This window comes from Manis javanica, chromosome 5 (genome assembly GCF_040802235.1).
Source record: "Manis javanica isolate MJ-LG chromosome 5, MJ_LKY, whole genome shotgun sequence".
Taxonomy (NCBI): domain Eukaryota; kingdom Metazoa; phylum Chordata; class Mammalia; order Pholidota; family Manidae; genus Manis; species Manis javanica.
Window position 1 is genome coordinate 172,038,001 of NC_133160.1, and position 20,840 is coordinate 172,058,840.

The 20,840-nt window shown below is 59.9% G+C and overlaps 1 protein-coding gene across 1 annotated transcript; it reads right to left on the reverse strand.

Moving 5' to 3' along the window:
- Positions 1-5,620: 5,620 nt before the first annotated feature.
- Positions 5,621-20,498, reverse strand: LRPAP1 (LDL receptor related protein associated protein 1). The gene is made up of 8 exons (XM_073237985.1): positions 20,254-20,498; positions 15,783-15,927; positions 11,876-11,997; positions 10,214-10,334; positions 9,587-9,745; positions 8,414-8,496; positions 7,062-7,238; positions 5,621-6,042 (listed from the first exon to the last, which is right to left on the reverse strand). Exons 1-8 carry the CDS (start codon positions 20,473-20,475, stop codon positions 5,980-5,982), a joined length of 1,092 nt encoding a protein of 363 aa, XP_073094086.1. The 5' UTR covers positions 20,476-20,498; the 3' UTR covers positions 5,621-5,979.
- Between the last annotated feature and the right edge of the window lie 342 nt (positions 20,499-20,840).

The window sequence follows — 20,840 nt, forward strand, 5'->3', positions numbered from 1 at the left end:
TTCTGTTGATGGACATTTAGGCTGTTTCTGGTTTTGAATGAAATAAAGTTGGATGTTAAGTTGCTATGAACATTCTTGTTTAGGTCTTTTGTGGACATACACATTTCTCTTGGACATATATAAGGTTAGGAGTGGAACTGCCGGGTCATACAGTAAGCAAATGTTTCATTTTAAAAGAAACTGCTTAAGTTTTCCAAAGTGGTTTTACCATTTTATAAATCCCACAAGCAAAATGAGACTTCCTGTAGCTTCCCATTCTCACCAGCCCTCGGTAGGGGACCTTGTGCACTCAGCCATCCTAACGGGCGTGCGGTGGCATCTCATTAATTTGCATTTTTCTAATGACTAGTGATGTTGATTAACCCATGTGCCTGTCAGTCGTTTGGATGTCTTCTTTGGTGAAGGGCCTGTTTAATTCTTATGCCCATTTAAAAAAACTGGGCTATAGGACTTTGGATCGGAGTCCTTTCTCAGGCATAGGCTTTGTGTTTCTCTTCTCTAGTTGGCTATTTTACTTCCCTAATGGTTCATTGTGATGAGAAGTTTCTAACTTTGATGAAATCCAATTTTTGTACTTCTCCTTTTATGGTTACAGCTTTCTGTGGCCTGTTTAAGAAGTCACTGCCTACCCTCTGATCAGAAAGATATTCTCCTGTTTTCTCCAAGAATCTTTAAATTTTTAGTTTTGATATTAGGTCTTGAATTAAGTTTTGTAGATGGTTTGAGGGCAACTTTTCCCCTGAATATGACAAATCGCCCCCACCTATTTACTGAAGAGACATTCTTTGCTCTAGCTACAGGCCTTTTCTCTCTCCCCCAAATCCAGATGTTCTAAGGGGCTCTTCCAATCTGCTAGGGAATGCCGTGGTTTCCTGCTCCTTGAGGGCACTTGTGACTACCATTTATGTGCACAATGTGTGCGTCACCTAGCAGCCACTGCCGGCCACCCCCGTGCCTTGCATCCTTACCCACCTGCCCCTGCCCTTCCTCCTGTGTCCCCACTTGCAGGGCTTTGCTGCCTTCTGTGTTAGTCTGTGTCTGTGAACAATTACTCTGGGTTTGAGAAGGAGGAGAAAGACAATTTCTTCCAGAAAGGGCTGTTTATGTTAACTTCTACCAGGTGCCAGAGCACTACCGGGCCTGAACCACCGTGAGTGACGTCTGTGGCGTGAGGCCCAGAGCAGGCTGGGGTGCTGACCCTGGGTCAGGGTGCTCAGTAATGGGACTTTACCCCCCTTGGTGTGTGCAGCAGCTGGCCAGCCCGCCTTTCCTGGGGCAGGGAGGAGGGGCTGGTGTGGTCTGGCCCTGAGGTGGGAGCTCATGAGGCCCAGCTTCATAGCGAGAGGCGTGCCCTGCAGCAGACCAGCCTGCGGCCCTGCCTCGTCCTCTCACTGAGGAAGGCCCAGAAGCGCTAAGCCCCTGCGGGGAGACAGCAGGTGCTTCAGCCCCGCCCCTGCCTCTGGGCTCCCGTGGGCCCTTCATCTGCCCTGGTCGCACCTTCATAGGCTGTCAGCTTTCTACTGCTTTGACTGAGATGTTTAATACTGAAGAGAACATAGTTATTTTCAGTGTGTGAGTTAGTGCAGATAACCCAGCCTGCCATTACTGGAACTGGACGTCCCTTTGTTCTTTAAAAAAAAAAAAAGGCACTTATGGTTATAAACTTCCCCCAAATATCACTCTACCACACCCCCCAAATTTTGGTGTGTGCAGTATTTTCACTGTCATTCAATTAAAAGTATTTTCTAATATGATTTCTTCTTTGATCCAAATGTATTTTTAAAGTTTCTAAATGTACTTATTTTAATAATTGTCTCACTGATTTCCTTCTTAATTGCACTGTCAAAAAATGTGATCTGTATCATTCTAACCTATCTTTTGAAAATTGGCATTTGCTTTGCATCCTGGTGCATAGTCAATTTAAAAATGTTCTGTCTAAGAAGAATATGTTTTCTCTAAAGGGCATAAGTAGATCAAGATAGTTAATTCTGTTGTCCACTGTTCTATATTCTTAATCAATGATCTAAGCTGCTATCATCAGAAGCCAGAAAAAGGACAACAAATTAAACACCACACAGAAGGAAATGTAAATAGTAAGACTAGAAGTCAGTGAAAAAGAAAGCAAACAATACAGAAAAGTCAATAAGCCCAAAAGCTCCTATGACAAGAAAAACAAAACCGCAGATCAGGGTCCCTGGTGAGAATACACAGAAAAGTCCTTAACCGAGTATTAGCAAATCTAATCCATCAGACAGAAAAGGACAGTGCGGCCTGGCCCAGCGGCATTCACCCGGGCGTGCGAGGCCACTTCAGCGTGTGACAGTCCACATGCTTCACAGCAGTGGCACAACACAGGGGTACATCTCGACCATCTCCTCGGTGGGCATGCAAAAAGCACTTGACACCGTTCAATACTCACACAAGAAAAACTCTCAGCAAAGCAGGACAGAACCCCTCCAATCTGTGGGGCACCCATAAAAACTCCAGAGCCAACACGACCCTTAACTGAAAGAACGAGCGGGATTCCACAAGGCTGGGAGCCGCTGCCACTCGCACTGGACAGGACGAGCTGGCCAGGGCAGAGACACGAGCAAGCGTGCAGAGCTGCGTGGGAAGAGGGAACAGGAGCTGTGATCCTATGAAAACACACCGTGGAAAAATGAATAAAAACATACTATTCTCAATAGCATAAAATGTCCAATACCCAGGAGCAGATTTAATGACACATACAGGATCTGTGTACAGAAAACAGGCCACTGCTGAGAAATTAAAGTCGAGCTCAGTAAATGGGGTGTGGTGGTGGCTCCACACTGTGGGGTGCTGACTCTCCAGAGAGACCTGAGCCCCACAGAAATTGGGGGCAGTATTTTTGGAAAACCTGAAAAGCTGATCCTAAGCTGTCAAAGGAAATGCAGATGACCTCTAGAGGGTCTTTAAAAAACGGAGGAGAATGCACGCCGCCTGATTTGAAGATACATCACAGAGCTACTGAGATCAAGACAGCACTGGCGTGACGCCCGGCGGCTGGAGTCTGGAAACAGCCGCCTCTGGGGGGTGTTCACTTGACTTTGACCGACACGCTGAAACAATTATCAGAGGAGAAAAATCTGTGTGAAAGAAAGTGCTGGAATATAAAGATAAAATGAACCTTGGGCTGCAACCAAGACTGGCAACTGAAACACTCGTCAGCCGGCGCCCCCTGCGTGCCAGGGCACGGAGCTCTCTGCGAGGTCTGGAACCACTGGCGAAACATGCACGGGGTGAAGGAAAGCAGACGCCACGCCCCCTGCTGTCCTATTTCTATGGGGGACGCAGACGGCCGAAAGCAGGCTGTGATGGTGAAAGTCACGGGGAGCCCCCTCCGGGGTGCGATGGGGCTCCGGAGTGAAGGGACCACCTGTGTCTCCTGGGTAGCGGCCACACCGGCGAGTGCCACCACCCGCACTCGGGAGCTGTGCCCATCTGTGTGTGCTCCTCCTTCCTGTTTCTCGCACAAAAAATCACCTAAAATGCAACACAACAAATTACCCCACAACTGTGTGTGGCTAAATGCCAGCCACATGTCTAAAACTAAAGACCGAGTGCGGCGTCTTGGAAGTCATCCAGGATTGATCATACCAGCCTGCGGCGGGAAGCCAAAACGAGCAGAAGCCCCCTGGCCACCCACTGGAAGGAACGCACACGGCAGGACCCCCGCTTGTCATCCAAGCCCAGCGACAACACGAACATTCATCAACAGCAGCGGAGCGCGGTGTGGCCACCACAGTGTGCAACGACACAGCAATGGAAGGGACACATGTCAGCTGCGGACCAAGTGGTGGGTCTCCCCGTTACCTACAGAAGGAAGCCAGACCGCGTGCGCGCGCGCACACACACGCACAGCATCATTTCCTGCGAAGTTCAGACAGCAACGCACCTTATTAAAAGTGGAGAGGCGTGGCTTACCCTGCTCAGGGCATTCCACAGACTGGGCGGCTCAAGTCACACTCATTTCCCTTAGTCTGGAGGCGGGAGGCCCAGTCAGCGTGTGGACGGAGTGTGTGGAGACCTGGCTCAGGGGCTCAGCGGGGCTGACTTCTGGCTGTGTCCTCACGGAGGAAGGGGCCAGGCTCTCCGGGGCCTTTCTAAGGCCCTGACCTCATTCACGAGGGCTCCGCCCGCATGACCAGAGGCCCCACCTGCCATTACCACCCCCCAGGGATCAGGTTCAACATGAATTTTGGCGGACGCACACATGGTTGGCCGTAGCAGAGAGAGTCCTAGGGGCCGGAGTGCCGGCGGACCACAGTCCTCTCTGCGCCTGGACTTAGGGGTGGGCTCGGCGACTCGGGGCCATGCAGAGCTGCCGGTGAGTCTTCCGCACTTTTATGAAGACGTTTTACTTTAAGCAATTCTTCAGAAGCTAAAAACAAACTGCACTACTGGCCTCTCTGGCTGGGTCCTCCTGCCCTACCTGCTTCCTTCAGGGAAGGGACAGCAAAGACCCACCACCAGGAAGCAGCTCTTTCTCCTGCACGTGTGACGCACAGGCGGTGCCTCTATTATAGCTCCTCAGGTGGTAAACTGAGTCAGTGCCTGCCCGTTTTCTCCCGTCCTGGGCCGTGCCTCACTGCAGGTGGCGTACCCCCACCCTTGACTGCGATCCCACGAGGGCCAGGGCTATCCTGCTGCGCACAAGGGGCGCACAAACACCCGAGTGTGAGGCCTGGGGCTCCGGGCCCACAGATGCTGGCAGCCAGCCCTTCTCTACGCCTTGGATGTGCCACTGAGGGACAAGCACCCCACCTGGGAGGCCCAGCAATGGCCGAGAACTGCCATGCACCGCAAGGGTCATGCCAGCCGGTCCACTTGGTGGCAGACCTGACACCGAGGGCCAGAGGGCAGCTCCTGTGCCAGGCTGAGCCCTGCCCCTCGCCAGGGGCCCAGTGACCCGGGGAGAGCAGGGCAGTGGCATACCGCCCGCTGCGAGGCCATCTGCTCGCGTTCACTACGTTCTGACACACAAGGTCCTTTGGCCTTGGTTTTTCTACCACGTGGCTAACAGGGTATGTGTGCGTGGTGGATCCCAACATCCTGGCTGAGATCCAGCCGTGCCCAGCACGGGAATGCAGCCTGTCAAGCCTCTTCTGGGTCCAGACTTGGGAATCACGTCAGATGCCCCCTGGGACTGTCTGCTTGGAGCCTGAGAACAAACCCCCCCGCCCCCCGCTCTCCACTCCTCAGGGAGAGTCAGTCAGTGACAGTGAGGCACTTCTGCTGGACACCCAGCCCTGTGGCCTCGCTGGGCTCTTCCTGACCCAGATCCACTGAGGGGAGGTCGGACAGGGCTGGACCAAGGCCCCCTCAGCTGTACAGAGGGGGCCTGAGGTCACAGTGCTGTCCCTCTTCCCCCACAAGTTCAATTCCAGAATGCTCTTGGGTGTCAAGGCAGGAGAGACTGCCGTGGGGGGTGGCGGAGCTGCAAAGATGCTGGCCCCTCCTGCACCTCATGCAACAGAGAAGAACAGGGTGTGGGTGTGGGAGAGGAAGAGGGCACCTCAAGCTGGCAGAGGAGCCAGAGCACGGACTGCAAAGACCCAGGTGGCAAGATGACGCAGACGCGGTGAGACAACCAGCCGAGTGACTTATATGCCAGTGTATTGTGAAGGACTCTGTGTGCACATGGCACCTCCAGTGGCAGATCTGTGAGATTCCAACATGGACTGACACCCAGGACCGAGGACCACCACTCACTGGCAGCTGGAAATCAGCTGTTCCCCTGGGGCTGCCACCAGCCCTGCTTGACGGAAGGGGCCCTGCCCATCGGGGCAGCTTGGGTGTGGCTGCGCAGACCCCGTGCGGGGCACACGGCAGCACGTGAACCGGTCCTTCCCTGCCAAGGGCCACGGGGCACGTCCCCACCGCGCACGCACGCTGGCTGTGTTCAGGAGACCCTGACCCTGGTGCCCCCTTCCTCCCGCTGGCCGGCTCCCAGGGCTCTCAGAGCTCATTGTGGCGAGCTCTCGAGATGCGGCTGGACAGGTCCTGTAAATGCTTCTTGACCTGAAGGGAACACACAGCAGAGACCAGTTACAGGGTCCAGTTACAGGGTCTGCCCAAGATCAGGAGGTACACACTCTAAAAATGGAAACTTCTGAGCTCCCCTACTTATCTGCCCATCCAGAAACTGCCATAAATAAATAATAGCTCTTTATTAACTAAAAAATCATCACCAAAGAATATTAAAACAGCTAGAAGCAGACCATGCTGAGAAACAAGTTTCTGTATAAAGGGTGCTTCACGTTTTAATGCCTGGCTGGGCACCCGCCCCACACCTGCCCCAACCGGAGCCCCGTGGGGCGGCATCGGCTAGTCCCACCTCAGCTGGTCCACAGCATGAGGCGGTGGCCTGGTGACCGTGCCAGTTCATGGCCCGGCCAGGGTAGACGGTCACCCCGGAGGGTCTGGAAAGCAGACCTGATAGACGAAGAGCTCTGCAGTGAGTGTCTGTCTTGGACTCAGCTGCCCTACGTGCCTGTGTATCACCTGGGGTCTGAATGCCACCCCAAACGGAGCTGACACCCTGTCCAGGTCAGACAGGGTAACCCTGTGGAGCCACCTGCTGCTGCCTGTCTGGGTCCCTGTCTCCTGTGGGACAAAGCATGGTCTCCAAGTGTACCAAGTCGAATTCTCAGGAAACTGCTGCCTAGTGTGTGCACCCAGGAGAGTCCGAGGTGACTTCACGCGGCTTGTACAGGAGTAAGGGTGCTCAGGACCAGTGACTGGCTGCACATTTTTAGGGACAGGATGCCAGCTGTGCACCGGAGGGGGGCCCTGGCTGCAGCCCTGTCCACGCCCGCCCACGCTCACTCCCCTGCACCAGGTCAGCTGGTTGAGAGCCCAGGTGGCAAGAGAGGTGTCCCACCCTCCACAGGCCCAGAGGCAGATGGGGTGGGAGGAGCTAGGAAGGCCCTACCCTGTCCCAGCCTGTCCTGGCACCACAGTGCACAGCCCTCTGGTGCCGACATGCCTACGGAACAGCGGGCAGGACGGGGGCAGACCCCAGGTAGCCACGTGCGCACCTTGTAGCCGAGCTCCTTGGTCTTCTCCTCCAGCAAAGCGTATTTCTCTTTGTTCCGGCTGACGTGCTCAGCGTCACCTAAGCTCTCCACATGTTTCAGTTTTTGATGAGAAATTTCCAGCTGCTTCTGGTAGTGGTTATGCTTTTCAATTTTGGATTCAAAGTGCTTCAGCTCCTCCTAAAACAAGGTTTAAAACTGAATTTCCCCCCAACATGCCCTTACTGCCACAATAGGGTCCCCTAAGGAGGGGGCCACACGTGTGGTGCAGGGACCAGATCCTCTGGGGGCTGGGGCTCAGCCCAGCTGGCAGGTGGGCCCCACCCTGAAGCTGCACACGCCAGGCCCCCTCGCCATGCAGCCCACACAGCTGCCCCGGAAATACGGCGAGCAGCACCCCCAGGGCCCACCAGGTCTGATGGCCTTTGTGGGCCCTCGTCGCTCCCCCACAGCCTCCCCAACCCGACCCCTCAGGGACCGACACTTGCCGGGCACCCGGCTCCCTCCTGATGTGACCCCACATCCAGCCCGACACCTTCGGCTCGGGCTTTGTCCACAGCTCCCTGGCCTCCCTTCCCACCCAGTGTGCCGATTCCACCGCAGTCCTGGTCTGGGCGGGGCTTCCGGGCCTCAGAGTGGGGGACTTGGGGTGGGGTGGGGTTACATGTGTCTCTCTGAACTGGTGTAAGCCCTGCTAGGGTGGGCCTAGCACCCAGCTGACCTCCCAACATGACGCCAAGCGCCTCCCCATGACGACCGCTCCTCGGAGGCCTCACTCTCCCCCTAGGCAGGCTCCCATTCGGGCAATGGCAGCTCGATGCCACCAGCCCGCATCCCCCCGACCCACCGGCCTGTGTCACCCTGACCCTGACCCCCGACTCACCAGCCCATGTCCTCCCCGACCCCGACCCACCAGCCCGCATCCCCCCGACCCTGACCCCCGACTCACCAGCCCATGTCCTCCCCAACCCCGACCCACTGGCCTGCATCACCCCCTGACCCCGAGCCACTGGCCCGTGTCCTCCCCTGACCCTGACCCACCAGTATGTGGCAACTTTGTCACAACAGGACCCACTGAGGTGGTTCCCAGGTGACCCAAAGCCCATCCCTCCAGGCCCGCTGCCAGGCCCCCACGCAGGCTCCTTCTCTCCTCCTCCAAGTACCTCTCTGCCCACGGCTTCTGCACAACCCTAACTCTTCACGGCTGGCACACCCACGGCTGCGCCGGCTTCACCTGACGGAGACGTGCATGTGGCGGTTCCACACGGGCCTCCAGCCAGCGCAGAGGGACACAGAGGGCAAGGAGCAGGAGAGTCCTTCCCCACGCTGCCCAGCGCGGAGGTCTGCCTCCTTACCCGAAAGGACTCTAGTTCCTTCTCAGTGAAGTTGGCTGACCTGGCCAGGTCCCACAGATCAATCACTCGTGGTTCCTCAAACTCTGGCAGAAGAGCAGAAGCAGTCTCAGGGGTCTGTATGGTGGCTCCCGTGATGCCTGGGGGCCGTGCCCCAGCTCACCCAGGGGACGTGTGTGGGCGGGTGCATGTGTGTGCTGTGTCCTCTGGAAGCAAACAGCATTATTTCCACAAGCATTCGTCCACGGCTCGCAGGGCCCATTCTGGGCACACAGCTTGAGTGGTGCCCTCATCTGCCCCTGGGTCAGAGCCAAGCCGTGGCTCCCGTGTGCACAACCACTTGCCCACACCTGCAGAGGGACCTGCCACAGGTACAGAGCCTCTCATGCTCCTCTGCCCTCGGGGCTGCGGGGCGTGGGTGGAGCGGCCAGGGGCTCCTTGGGGCATCTGGAGGACGATACCCACCCTCCCAATTCAGGGCTGAGGCTCAGGCCACTCCCGCCCCAGCTCTGAAGCGGAGCAGAGCGAATGGGAAGGACCCCTGGACCTCAGCCAGCATTCACGAGTGGAGAGGAGAGACAAGCTCGCAGGGCACACTGCCGGCAGCTGCGCCCTGTCCCTCAGCGGACCCCTCCCTGCCTGGGGCCCTTGGGGGCTTTGGGGCAGCTGCTGGAAGGAGTCAGCAGACCAACAGGAGAGCACGAGGACCCAGCCTGCCTCAGGGAGCGAGGGGGCTGGGGACACCTGGCACAGCAGCCCCGCCACCCCGCCGGGCTCTGGCCCCCTTCCCACATGGGCTCACGGGGCAGTCCTTTCACCCCTCCACAGCCAACCAAGCGGGCCCGGGTGGGGTGGAGTCCCGCCCAAGGGCACACAGGGGGCAGAGCTGGGCCCGGGACTGCCTCCTGCCCCTCTGCCTCCCCGGGGGTGGGGCAGGCCGCCACCCAGCTGTGCGGTGAGGCGGAGAACGCATGTGGGCTCTGGAGGCCAGGGGGGAAGCGGCAGCGTGTGAGTGAGGGGCTCTGGTATGAGCCACCAAGTGGCAGGGGTCCTGACTGAAGGCCACGGGAAGACTGACACACGTGAAAGGTGGGAGACGGAAAACACAGCCATGCGGCTCCTGGACTGGGGAGGGCACCGCCTGGCAGGGCAAGGGCCGGGGAGGGTCTCGCTCACCAGCAGTGGAGCCGTAGCCCTGGTGGCTGACCTTCCTCAGGCGGTCGAAGCCCTGGTTGATGCCCCGGAGCCTGTCCTTCAGCTCCACGTGCCTGCTGTGCAGCACGTCCCCCTTGATGTGGCTCACATCCGAGGGGCTGATGACGTTTTCCTGAATTTCTGTGGGAGAGGAGACAGAACGCCTGCAGAGGGCCTGCCAAGGGCAGCTGTGCCTGAGCCACCCTGAGCTGTCACCCGCAGCCCCTGGGCCACGAGAGCTGGTGGCCATCTGCGTGGGCTCGCCCTCGGGCCTCTGCCTCCTCCCACAGGAGCTGTCCTCGCCACCTCCTGGCAGGCGTGAGCACACAGGCCGACCCCAGTGCCCTGCACTGCCCTCCCTGCGGGCAGCCTGACTTCCTGAGGCGGGCAACCATGCATCTACAGTGCAGGCAGAGCCCAACACAGAAGCGCCACCACACCACACAAAAGGCAGCGCCTGCGCGTCTTCCTGGGCAGGAGAGGCTGTGATGGGCCAGGCGGGCTGCGTCCCTCCAGGCTTCATCCAACCGGATGTGCCATGGGGAGTACCAGCCTGCTCAGTATGTGGTGGAGCTGACGGCGTGCGGGGAGGGTGCGGGGCAGCCGCACCTTCGGTCCTGCTCACAGTCTCCAGCAGGATGTTGTACTCGAGGACCTTCTCCCGGTGGTGCTGGAACTCCCGCCACAGCTTGTCCAGCTCCTCACTGGAGAACTTCCCGGAGGTCTTCGCCTATGCATAAAGTGGCCTCAGTGAACACTGGGCCTGGTCACCGTCCAGCCTGGGGGGCCCCTCCCCTGGCCCATTCACCTCACCACAAGGTGCCCCCCGAGTGAAGTGCTGGCCATTCTCATCCTGACATCTTTAACTGGGGCCTCCGGCTGAGCCCCGACAGTGGCTTCCTTTAGTAGTGCCAGGGCCCGACTGAAGCTTCAATGGCCAAGGCATCCCCCTCAAAGAGGTGCTCAATGGTCCCCCTGCCCGCTGCACAGCTGGAAAAGGAGTTGGCCGCTCTCCCCCAGCTCCTCTGTCAGAGATCGTGGGTGATTTAGGTAACTGACCATTTGGGCCGCTAGTTTTTCTTGTCCAGTGCTTTAAATTCCCACTCTTACGTTTTAAACTCACCAATAAAGAGTGAGCCCCTGACACCCTAGGCCTCCACTCCCGACCCCAGAAGAGCAGACCCCCAGGCCCTCATGTGCACCCACACCCTCTCCCACCACCACCTCCAGACCTCGCTGTGTGGCCCCAGGCGTGGCGGGAAATTTCCAGCACCTGTAAGTGATAAACCTTGTCTCCTTTACGTTTCCTCATGTCACTGTTGAGGGCATCTTATAATCACAGTAAGAACCACAGGGGCAGGTCCAGCCACAGCCCTGGTTATGTGTAGGCTGAGACCTCAACGGAACGGCTGTGTGGCAGAAAATAAAAACTGTTGCCACTCCTGAGTGTCTCTAAGGCCTGATGGGGGGACAGCCACGAGGTAGCCGGGTGTGGGGAGCGGCATGACCCCACAGATGTAGGTGCGGGAGTGGCCAAGGTCTCCTTCCAGAAGGGACCCCAGGCCAGTGGCATCATCACCCCACCCGGCCCCAGGGGCCATGTGGTGACATGCAGACAGGGCAGGTCCCCTGGCCACAGCAGAGCCTCCCTGCAGCTCAGCCCTTGTGACCAAGGACACAGGCAGCTGTGAGTTCCAATTCTCGGCCCTGCTCAATGTGGTCTGGACAGAACGTCCTGGACAGGAGCCAGGAGAAAGGAATGCAGTGGGCGCTCATCCCAGGCTGGCCAGCGCCAGCCCCCACCCGAGGTTTGCACCTCCACAGGAAAGGGCTGGGGGCAGCCAGTGCACCCCCACCCCCAACCTGGTGCTGCCAGCCCAGTCCCAACACCGGCCGCAGGTGAAGGCACCTGTCTGAATCTCAGAAACCGTGTGCAGATCAAACCCAGAACCGAACCCCGAGTACGAACTCCACCTGTGTCACGCTGCAAGCTCGTGTGTAACCACATCTTGTCAAGCACATTCCTGACATTTGCAGCTTGAGGGCTACATGCAGAGCACGATTCCTTCACTGGGCGGGCAGTGGGCATTCCACACCGGGAAGCAGGGGATGCTCACGGGGAAGAGAGAGACAGCCGCAGCAAAACGGCGTGAGGAGCTCTGGAGAAGCCACAGCCTTGGTGAGACCCTACATGGGAGCCCTAGCAGGTGTCCTCCTTAACTCCTGAAGGGAGTGTAACTTCTGCAGTTCATGGAAAGCGATGAGGGGTACCTTGTGCCACAGCTTCTCCAGCCGGGGGTCCCCCAGGCTGTCGTCCTGGGCACCACCGTTGAGGGAGTTGCTTGTGGCCTGGGTGTCCTTTCTCCCGTCCAGCCCGTACTTGGCCAGGATGACTAGGAGAGAAATGGGAGGCATTACAAGCCCGGTTCTCGTCCGAGGGCGGGCGGAGCGGCCCACCGCAGCGCCTCGAAGGGGGGCAGGCCTGCTCCTCGCTTCCTGTCACTCCTCCTGCCCACCCTGGGTTTCTGGTGACCACGCAGGCTGGCGGGAACATGGACACAAACGAGTCTGGGCTCCTGCTCCCACCGCTGTGCCACTTTGGGCTTCCTGCCGTGCACCCTTCCACCTCGAATCCTGCATCAAACTGGACTGCACTGGTGCATGGGCACGATGCCCAGGACTGGAGTCACTACCACTGGGGCTGTTTCTATGGACAGTTGCACAGATTTACAAAACCAAAATGTACTGCCTTAGTTTTTGCCGTGGGGCAAACTCCGGTGAGTGTGGGGGTGAAGGCAGCTCAGTGGGTGGACGGATGGGATAGAGGCTGGGGATAGCTTTTCCATGACCCAAATCACATTTTTATCTGGGGGAAAAATTTTCTAGAGGAGGAACTTAAGCATCAGCAGCTTCCAAAAACACGTCAACAGTGAAAAGTCGGCCTCAGGATGCTATGGCCCCCATGGGGATGGTGGCTGGCATCGCTTCTCAGTAATGCCAGGACATGGCGCCCACCACAGGCCTCTTCACAGAGCTGCCGGGTCACCGCAGCCAGCCTCTCCACAGCCCCACCAGCACAACATGGGTGATGCCCAGGAGGGCTGGGAAGGGGCTCTCCAGGACGGGCCTCAATTCTGACTTCCAGCCATTTGAGGAGCCCTCTGCTGGGTCTCCCCCAGAACTCGGGGCCCACCCTGGATGGCTTGGCCTCTCAGCACCTCCTTCCCTGCTCCGCTGTCTCCTTAGTTGGAGAGGGGCTTGCCCCACCCCCCTGCTCTGAAGGGACGGGGGCCCCTCCAGGGCCTCATGCAGCCTCTCCCAAACTCCAACTATCTTCTCTGAAAGCTGCATGGGGCTTCCTTTTCCTGTCCCCCAACCCCTGGGTCATCACACAAGCCAGAGGTTATGGTGGCCCGGCCACTGAGGTGAACACAGCCCGCCCTGGATGCAGCCCATCCGTCTGTGAAGTGGGAGCTGGAAGCAGGCCCTGCCACTGCACTGTCCCCGAGGTGGAGGCCGAGCTGCTTCCCCGATAGCTGGACTGTGCAGGTGGCTGAGGCTCCCCAGGCCTCCACAGCCCTGGGGCGGCCTGCCCGGGGCCCCCGCAGCTCCTCGCCGAGGGCCTGCCCTGCCTCAGCTCTTGGAGGCTGCCCCTCCCGGCCTCGCTCTGTGCCATCTGGGCTTCAGGACTCCATGTCCAGAAGGGAGGGCCACTGGTGGGCTGCAGCATGAGCTGTGGGGACTGTGCATCCCCCTGGGCCAGCCTGTGAGGGCTTGTGGTGTCCCCAGCGTCACCACCAACCCAGGAGAAAGAATGGAGAATCCCTCTGTACTGCCCCATGCAGCAGGGGAGCCTATGGCCGACCTGTACCCCACCACGCGTGATTCACCCCTTAAAGCTCTTGAGAGGAAAAGGCCGTCCGGCTGCTTCCAGGCGCATCAAGCTGGCACCGGTGCTGCCAAGGCCCATGTGGAGCCTGGGTCCTGGTCAGCCCCCACGTCTGGGCCACTGCCTCACCAGCACCAAGAAGGGCCTGGGCTGCACCCCCAGGCTCTGCATGTGTGATGTTCTGGGAATGACCCCAGCAGCCCAGAGCAGGCCACTGCCCCTGGGGAGGTGGGGCAATGGGGATGGCAGGCCTGTGTCATCAGGCTCTCGGAGACCAGCTGTACCAGGCCTTCTGAGCTGGAGCCCAAGGCCCAGCAAAGCTGCATCAGACCCCATCAAAAGCCGAGTCACATGTCACACAAGGCTGGGACTGCACACTTGGTACCCCGCACTGCAGAAGCTTCTGGATCCCAGAGCGCTGGGTTCTGCATGAACCGCAGTCACTAACACTGGCGTGAGAAAAGGCCCCAAGGAGCAGCAAGCCAGCCCCTCTGTTCACAGTACGGAGTGCATCCCGTGGGGGTGCTGCGGTGGGCGTGCAAGGGCAGCCATCCTGGGGGCACTCAGCCCTAGGGGTCTGCTCCCCAAGGCGCTGGGGCACGGCTGGGGGGGGCCGCTTGTTTGGCATGCCTGGCAGACCTGGTTACACGTGGGTCCTCCGTGTCGTGTCCCAAGTGCTGGTCTAGATGCTGCACTGCATGGCTGCCTGCTGTGGCACCAGCTCTGGGAATGGTGGTGGTGGGATGGATGACAGAGGGCTATGGGGGCCCACAGGCCACGTCCAGAGGACGGCCAGCCACTCAGTGAACACAGGTCACTGCTTCAGCACCCAGTTCTTTTCAGACTGGCTGCATCTTCTGCCACGTTACCTTGACTCCCATGAAGAAGTGGGTGCCCCCCAAGCACAAGTGGCTCACCCGGGAGAGCCCTGGGTGCTGTCTGGGCTCCTCGCAGTGGAGTCCAGGGTGTCAGGTCACGGGGAGGGAGACGGCCACGGGTGCGCCTGTGCCCTCGCGCTCCTTCGGCCCCTCGGCCTGGGCCGTGGTGCACTGGGGTGGCTCCTTCAGAGATGACGCTGTTCCGAGGGCCCTGGCTGCTCCAGTGGCTTTTCCCTGACGTGGCTCCAGGCTGGGCTCCCGTCCCAGGCCTCTGAGGCCCCTAGACATGCTTGCTGGGGGCAGTTATTTCAAGGCGCTTTATGTCTCCTCCCTGACAGTCCCTGTTACCCACTGTGGCTTTAAGATGCCCCTCCATATTCCAGGAGGTGGCCATATGAAATAGCATGTGTCCTCACCCAATGCAGACCTAAGACACACACCAGGTGTCCTGACAAGACTGTGCATCAAGGACACCAGGTGGCTGGGGAAGTAACCCTGGCTCCAAGCCAGAAAATCACGAGTTCACATCTTACCGCACCTCTCAGAGCTGTGAGAGCACAGACACATTGCCCTCTCTAAGCCCTGGTCCCCTGGCCATAGGCAGGGACACCAAGAGTGCCTCCAAGTCTTGGGCACGTTACAGTATCTGGCCTCAGGGAGGGACCCTAGATACTGTGTGTGTTGCCGCGTCTGAGAAAACCAGCGACACAGGAGGTGGGCCACAGCGCCAACCATACTCTGGCCTCAACTGTGCCACCCCGCCATGCCGTGCCCTGCCCTGTGCAGGTGTGCCACATCCCACGCGGGGCCAGGCCAGGGTGCAGCGGGTCTCCAGGTGTGGGAGCAACCCAGCTCGTTGCTTGTCGGCACGTGGGAAACAGTGAGACCTGTGACTCAGAACCACCCACAACACAGCTGAGCCAGAGCGCCTGGGCAGTGGCTGGGAGTCCTGCCCCTACCAGCTCACAGAGGGGGTCTGAGCACCTCTCACCCTGTGAACCCGTGGGTGTGCCAGGCAGACGCGTCCTGCCTCTTCCTGAACCCCGCAGTAACAAGCAGCTCACAGCATTGCACCTCCACACAGTCCATGGTCAGAGGCCTGAAATGTGCTTCCCTGTAACGTCCAGACCCTGGGGACATCCTGCGTCCTCTCCTGGGTGCCTGCATGCACTCGGCCGGCCTGACCTCCTTCCCGGGCCAAACGGCCCAGAGCCCAGGCGTCCCTGGCTGGCCTCCTCCAGTTTGCCAAGGGCCCCCATGAACAGCCTATGCTTGGGGCTCTTGTCCTCGGAGGTGAGCCACTAGGCAGGCCCCCGCTCTCTTTCTGTCCATAAACCACGTCAAAATAAGCCAGTGCCACAGACGCTGGGAGACTGCTCCCCTTACATGCGAAGGAAAGAAAGAAAGGTACCGTTGAGGTTGCGTGTAAGCCTTGCTTCTTTCTCGCCATCTTCATCTAAGCCTTCGGCCTTCGATTTCTTCCAGTTGAGCTCATCCCTTTCCTGTATCTTCAGGTCAGCATGGAGCTCAGACAGCTTCACGGGAGACAGACGCAGCTGTGGAATGAGAGCAGAGGGTGTCTGGCCACCGGCTGCAGGGTGAGCCAGCAATGAGCCTGGGAGGGAGGGGAGCTGGGGCCAGAGCCGGGGTCCCAGACAGCGAGACCCCGCACACGTTCCTTTAGGGCAACGCAAGGGCCCCAGGCCCCGCAGCGTTCAGACCACTGGCCTCCCCTGGGGACGTCTGCAGCCCAGCACGATCTGGAAGCCCCACATCCCTAGGGATCCGCCTGCCCCTTCCTGCCCAGTGACACCCCTGCGGCTGCATGGGGCCAGCTCCCATAACGGGACGCCCCAGGGGCACTTGTGCAGCACCAGGGGTGGGAGGGTGCAGGAGCACGAACGTGGGACTTGGTGGAGAGACCATTACCTTTCCCCTGTGTCATGTAACAGAAAAAAGTAAAAAGCCACAACTATCAGAGAGGATGGAAGACAGAAGTCATGGAAAACTTCCAGGAAAAAAAAAACAGAAAAAACCCCCCAAAGCCCACAAACAAGGCTCCTGGGGACCTGGGGAGAAGCCCTGCCCACCAGCGCTCTTCCCTAGAGGTCACTGGCCGGGAGCTGGCGGCCTGAGGGCCCGGGCCCTCCCGGGCCATTGGCTGAGGCCACCTCCTAGTTTCAGGGCTGCCACGTCTCCTGCCTAAAGTGACAGGTGAAGGTTCTAGTCAGTTCCATCAAACCTGCAGCTTTACACACCGGTGATGGTGTCGGACAGAGGCCTTGCTGCCGACGCCAAGATGGGGGACCAGGGCTGGGACTGGACGCTCGGCAGTCTTCACGGTAGAACAGGAGGGAATGTGGCGGCCGCAGCTCAGCCTAGAAGGGCCCTCGGCCCTCAGCTCCCTGGCCCGCCGGTGAGGTGGGCGGCCCTCAGCTCCCAGGTACAGGGTGGATGCAGAGGAAAGGTTATGGCTTTTGGGTTTTTAACAGGAGCGTGAAGCCTCACACTCTGGGGTTCCCACTCCCCATCCTTAGGAAGAACCTTACCAACTAGTTACATGAAATGCTAAGTTACAACATGGCAGTTTCTGATACAAAGTGTTACCTGGAAAGAGTAGATTATTCTAATGCCTCCCACCCTGAACAACAACAAAACTAAAAAACCCTACACACCACCTTGCTTTGGGATTCTTAGTTTCACGGCTAAGTCCTAAAGCCACACCAAAGTGTCCTCATGCCAGAACAACCGGTCAGAACGCCCTCCAAGGATCTCCTGCTTGCGGCTCCGACCTGCTCCTGGCGAGCTGGGCCCTGCAAGGCAGCTCGGGTTCCTCTTTGTGGTTCTACCAGAACACCCCACTGCGGGTTTTCCCGTGGCTGGGCCTGCTGGTCACACGGCTGCAGCTCAGGCGCCCCCCCCCTCAGGCCCCTGCCCAACCAAAGGAGGCCAGCCCTGCAGCGGCCCCGAGGGCACTCGGTACCATCCTGGCGTGCCGGAGGTCTTCTCTTACTGAACACTGCTGCGGGCTGAAGCAGCCTCCAGTGACATGGGACTAGGGACGGGCCACCGTACTTTTTAGGCTACAAGGGGATTGTGATGACCCTTTCAGGGATGGCTGAGAACTGCTGCAAAGGTTCACCTGAGGGGAACAAGGGCAATGGCCGGTGCTTCTCCTCAGAGACCTGGGCAGATGTGGCTCTGCGGGGCTCTGTCTCTCCTGTGGGCCCCCCTAGGTCTCTGCACCCCTGCCATTCCCTGAGCCCGAAACACTTCCATTCAGAGCCTCCCGCATGCCCGCACTGGAGGCCCCGGGCTCCTCACACAGCTCCCAGGGCAGGCCTCTGGGCCCCACCCTTGCCTGGATGCCTTGGTCTGAGCTCCCAGGAGCCCACCAGGACCCTGGGAGGCAGGGACTGCAGTCTCGCCTGGCCTGTGTGCGCCCTCCCTGGGCAGAGGAACTGCACGATGGTGCTGAGCGGGTTAACTCCCAGGAGGGGCAAACTGGGCGCTGGGAGGGGGTGTGGGAGAGACGGGCAGGAAGGATGCCTGCAGGCCTACAACTTCCAGTGCGCACCTAAGGACCCTGTGACAAGTCTTGGAATAACAAATTCGCTTCTATTTCTGGTTCTCCACGTGTGGCAGCTCTATCACCAGGCTCCTTCTGAGTGTCCTGCCGTTTGCTTCAGGGTGCCATCCAGGGGGGAGGCCTGTACCCTGTAGATGCTGGGCCCCCACACGTCTCTCTCCTCTGCCAGTTCAGGGCCTGTTGCAATGGAAGGGGAGGACAGCGAGGGTCCGGGCCAGGCTCTGCTGCTCTCTGCGGTTAGTCTGACAGTGCAGTGGCCCCGAGAGTCCCTCTGGGGTTGTATGGGGGAGAAGACTGGGTATCCTGACTGCCAGCTAGTTCCCCTGTGGGGGGCCAGATTTGAGGACCTGGGGAAACTGACATGCCAATGTCCAGGCAGGAGTTCCATGAGCTGCAGACTGTGTGCCAAGTGTGTTACTGTCGCACCACCTGGGGGAGTCACAACCCCTCAGGTCTGAGGCCTCTGGGGGTGAAATTACACACCACATCTCACAAATGAGGGCCCTTCTAATCTGAGCCGTCGCCACCAAAAAAACCTGTCCTGATCTGGTACCGACCCTCCGCCAAAACACAGAGGCCTACAAGAGCTATGCTGGAGATGCCCCACATGGCACAAGTGCCCCAGAAACAGCAGCCCGAGCCAGTCCAAGAGAAGGCAAGAAACAGGTCACGTGCAAACACCTGGCACCCACTCTCTGGATTCTTCTGGTCTCTTTAACTTAAGTTAAATGTTAATGCCTCACATGAACAGAACTAGTTAATAGAAACCAAACACAAAACGGAATCTGTCCAATATTAAACGGTTAAGTAAATCATCAGGAATTGAGAGATAAGCAGAGACACGAGGAGAAGCTGCCCATCGGACACAGGGACGTCCACGGCGCAGACGGCGGTGGTGGTCTCATAGGCACACACTCTATTCCGAACCCCAAACACCCCTCAATAAAGAGGTAAAAAAAAAAAAAGCCACTGGAATCCAGTGTCCTCTGGAGGCTCTGCCCCTGGCCACCGCTCCGCACTCTGGCTGAGTGATGGTGAACAGGGCACAGTTCAAGGAGGCTGCATGGCATGCAGCTGTCGACACCGTGTCTCTGCTCCCAGATGGGGCCCCGAGAGCCCATGTCAGAAAGCGAGGCACCCTTGCCTTCTGAGTGTCTCACTGGAAGTGCACAGAAGGAGCTCAGGGAGAGCTGCTGAGCTCCTGCCCACCTCCAGCTGCTATGGGGACAGACACGTACCGGGCGTGCAGGTTACGCCTGGTTCCTGGTCTGCTCTTCCTAAGTCCTCCCGGAGCAGAGGGATGTAGTGCCCAGGGCTCAGAGAACAGGGAAGGGAAACCCCCACCCCCCAGCTCTGGCCCTCCCACCTCGGGGGACAAGCCATGCTTCAACACATTTTAGTCACTGAGGTCAGGATGAGAACTCCGACAGGAACCCGGAGGTCAAAATGCCCAGGGCGCTCTGCGGTGACTCCGGTGGGCCTGTTCAGGATGCGCCCTCCGCCCCCCCCATACCACCAGAACAGACAGCAACCCTGAGGAGGGCCAACGCCAAGCAGAAGGTCCCTGCTTACGAGTGGGTGCCACCCCGGAGACCCGTAGGGAACCCCCCACAGCTCCATCCAATCCCCAAGGTCCCGAGGACAACCCAGACCACCTGCTCAGTAGCCATGCAACACCCCCAAGATGACCCACAGGCTGAGCGGAAGTAACCCTGGTTCCTGGGGTCCAGCCTACAGCTTTTCTAAGCCCTCCTAGTTCACCCAGGAACTGGGTCAATTCACAGAAAGTCAAGATTTAACACGCTGGGATGGGACCATGACACACAAGCAGTTCCCTGGCCGGGTTTCCGAGGCTGGAAATGGGTTTCAGTGTCTTCTCAGGGCCCCGCGGCCCCGACCGTGGCACCCGGGCACCAGGGCGGGAATCACACCCCCAGCTACGGCCCGGCAGATCCCGGGGCCCGGCCCGCATCCCCCGCCCCGCATCCCCCGCCCCGAGGAGGCTCGGCCCCGCGCCCCCCGCCCCCCGCCCCGCAGCCCGGCCCGCACCCCCCGCCCCGAGGAGGCTCGGCCCCGCGCCCCCCGCCCCGGGGCCGGCCCCGCGCTCCCCCCGCCCCCCGCCCCGCAGCCCGGCCCGCATCCCCCGCCCCGAGGAGGCCCGGCCCCGCGCCCCCCGCCCCCCGCCCCGCATCCCCCGCCCCGAGGAGGCTCGGCCCCCCGCGGCCCCCGTCCCCCGCCCCGGAGCCCGGCCCCGCGCCCCCCGCCCCGGGGCCGGCCCCGCGCCCGCGCGCACCCGCCGGGCCTTCTCCCACAGCTGGCTGAGCTTCTCCATGCGGAACTCCCCGCCGGGCTGGCGCCCCGGGGGCGGCGCGGGCGCGTTCTTCTCCCGCGAGTACTTGCCGCCGTGGCCCGCGGCCGGCCAGGGCCCGAGCAGGAGCGGCAGCAGCAGCAGCAGCCGCGCCGGGGCCGCCGCGGGGAGCCCGCCGGGGCCGCGCCCGGCCCTCCGCGACGCCATCTTCCCCCTCCGGCCGCAGCCCCCGCGCGGCCGCCGGGCGGGGCAGACACGCCCCCCCCGCCCGCCGCGCGGCCTCCTGGGAGCGGCGGTCCCCGCGCGCGGCCGTCCGGGCGGGGCTGCGGGGCTCGCGGGCGTCTCCCGGGCGGCCCCTGACTGCGGAGAAGGGCACATGCGGGGTGGCCTCGCCGCTTCCCGTGACGTCTGCACTCGTAGCCCCTGGGCATTGCGGCTTCCGGGAGGGGGGCCTCTGCTCGGCACCCAGGCGTGGGGTCTTTGCTGTCGGGACCTGGGAAGCGTCTAGTCCGCGCCATCACTCGGCAGAGGAAGAGCCGAGCCCCAGGGGTCCCGGGCCTTCCCGCGTCAGT

Excerpts from the sequence above, each read along its gene's own strand:
- LRPAP1 (XM_073237985.1), bottom strand. The coding sequence starts at position 20,475 with ATGGCGTCGCGGAGGGCCGGGCGCGGCCCCGGCGGGCTCCCCGCGGCG. Across the intron at positions 9,746-10,213 it reads GACTGTGAGCAGGACCGAAG|AAATTCAGGAAAACGTCATC; the intron begins GTGCGGCTGCCC and ends CCTCTCCCACAG. Across the intron at positions 8,497-9,586 it reads GGGCTACGGCTCCACTGCTG|AGTTTGAGGAACCACGAGTG; the intron begins GTGAGCGAGACC and ends CTCTTCTGCCAG.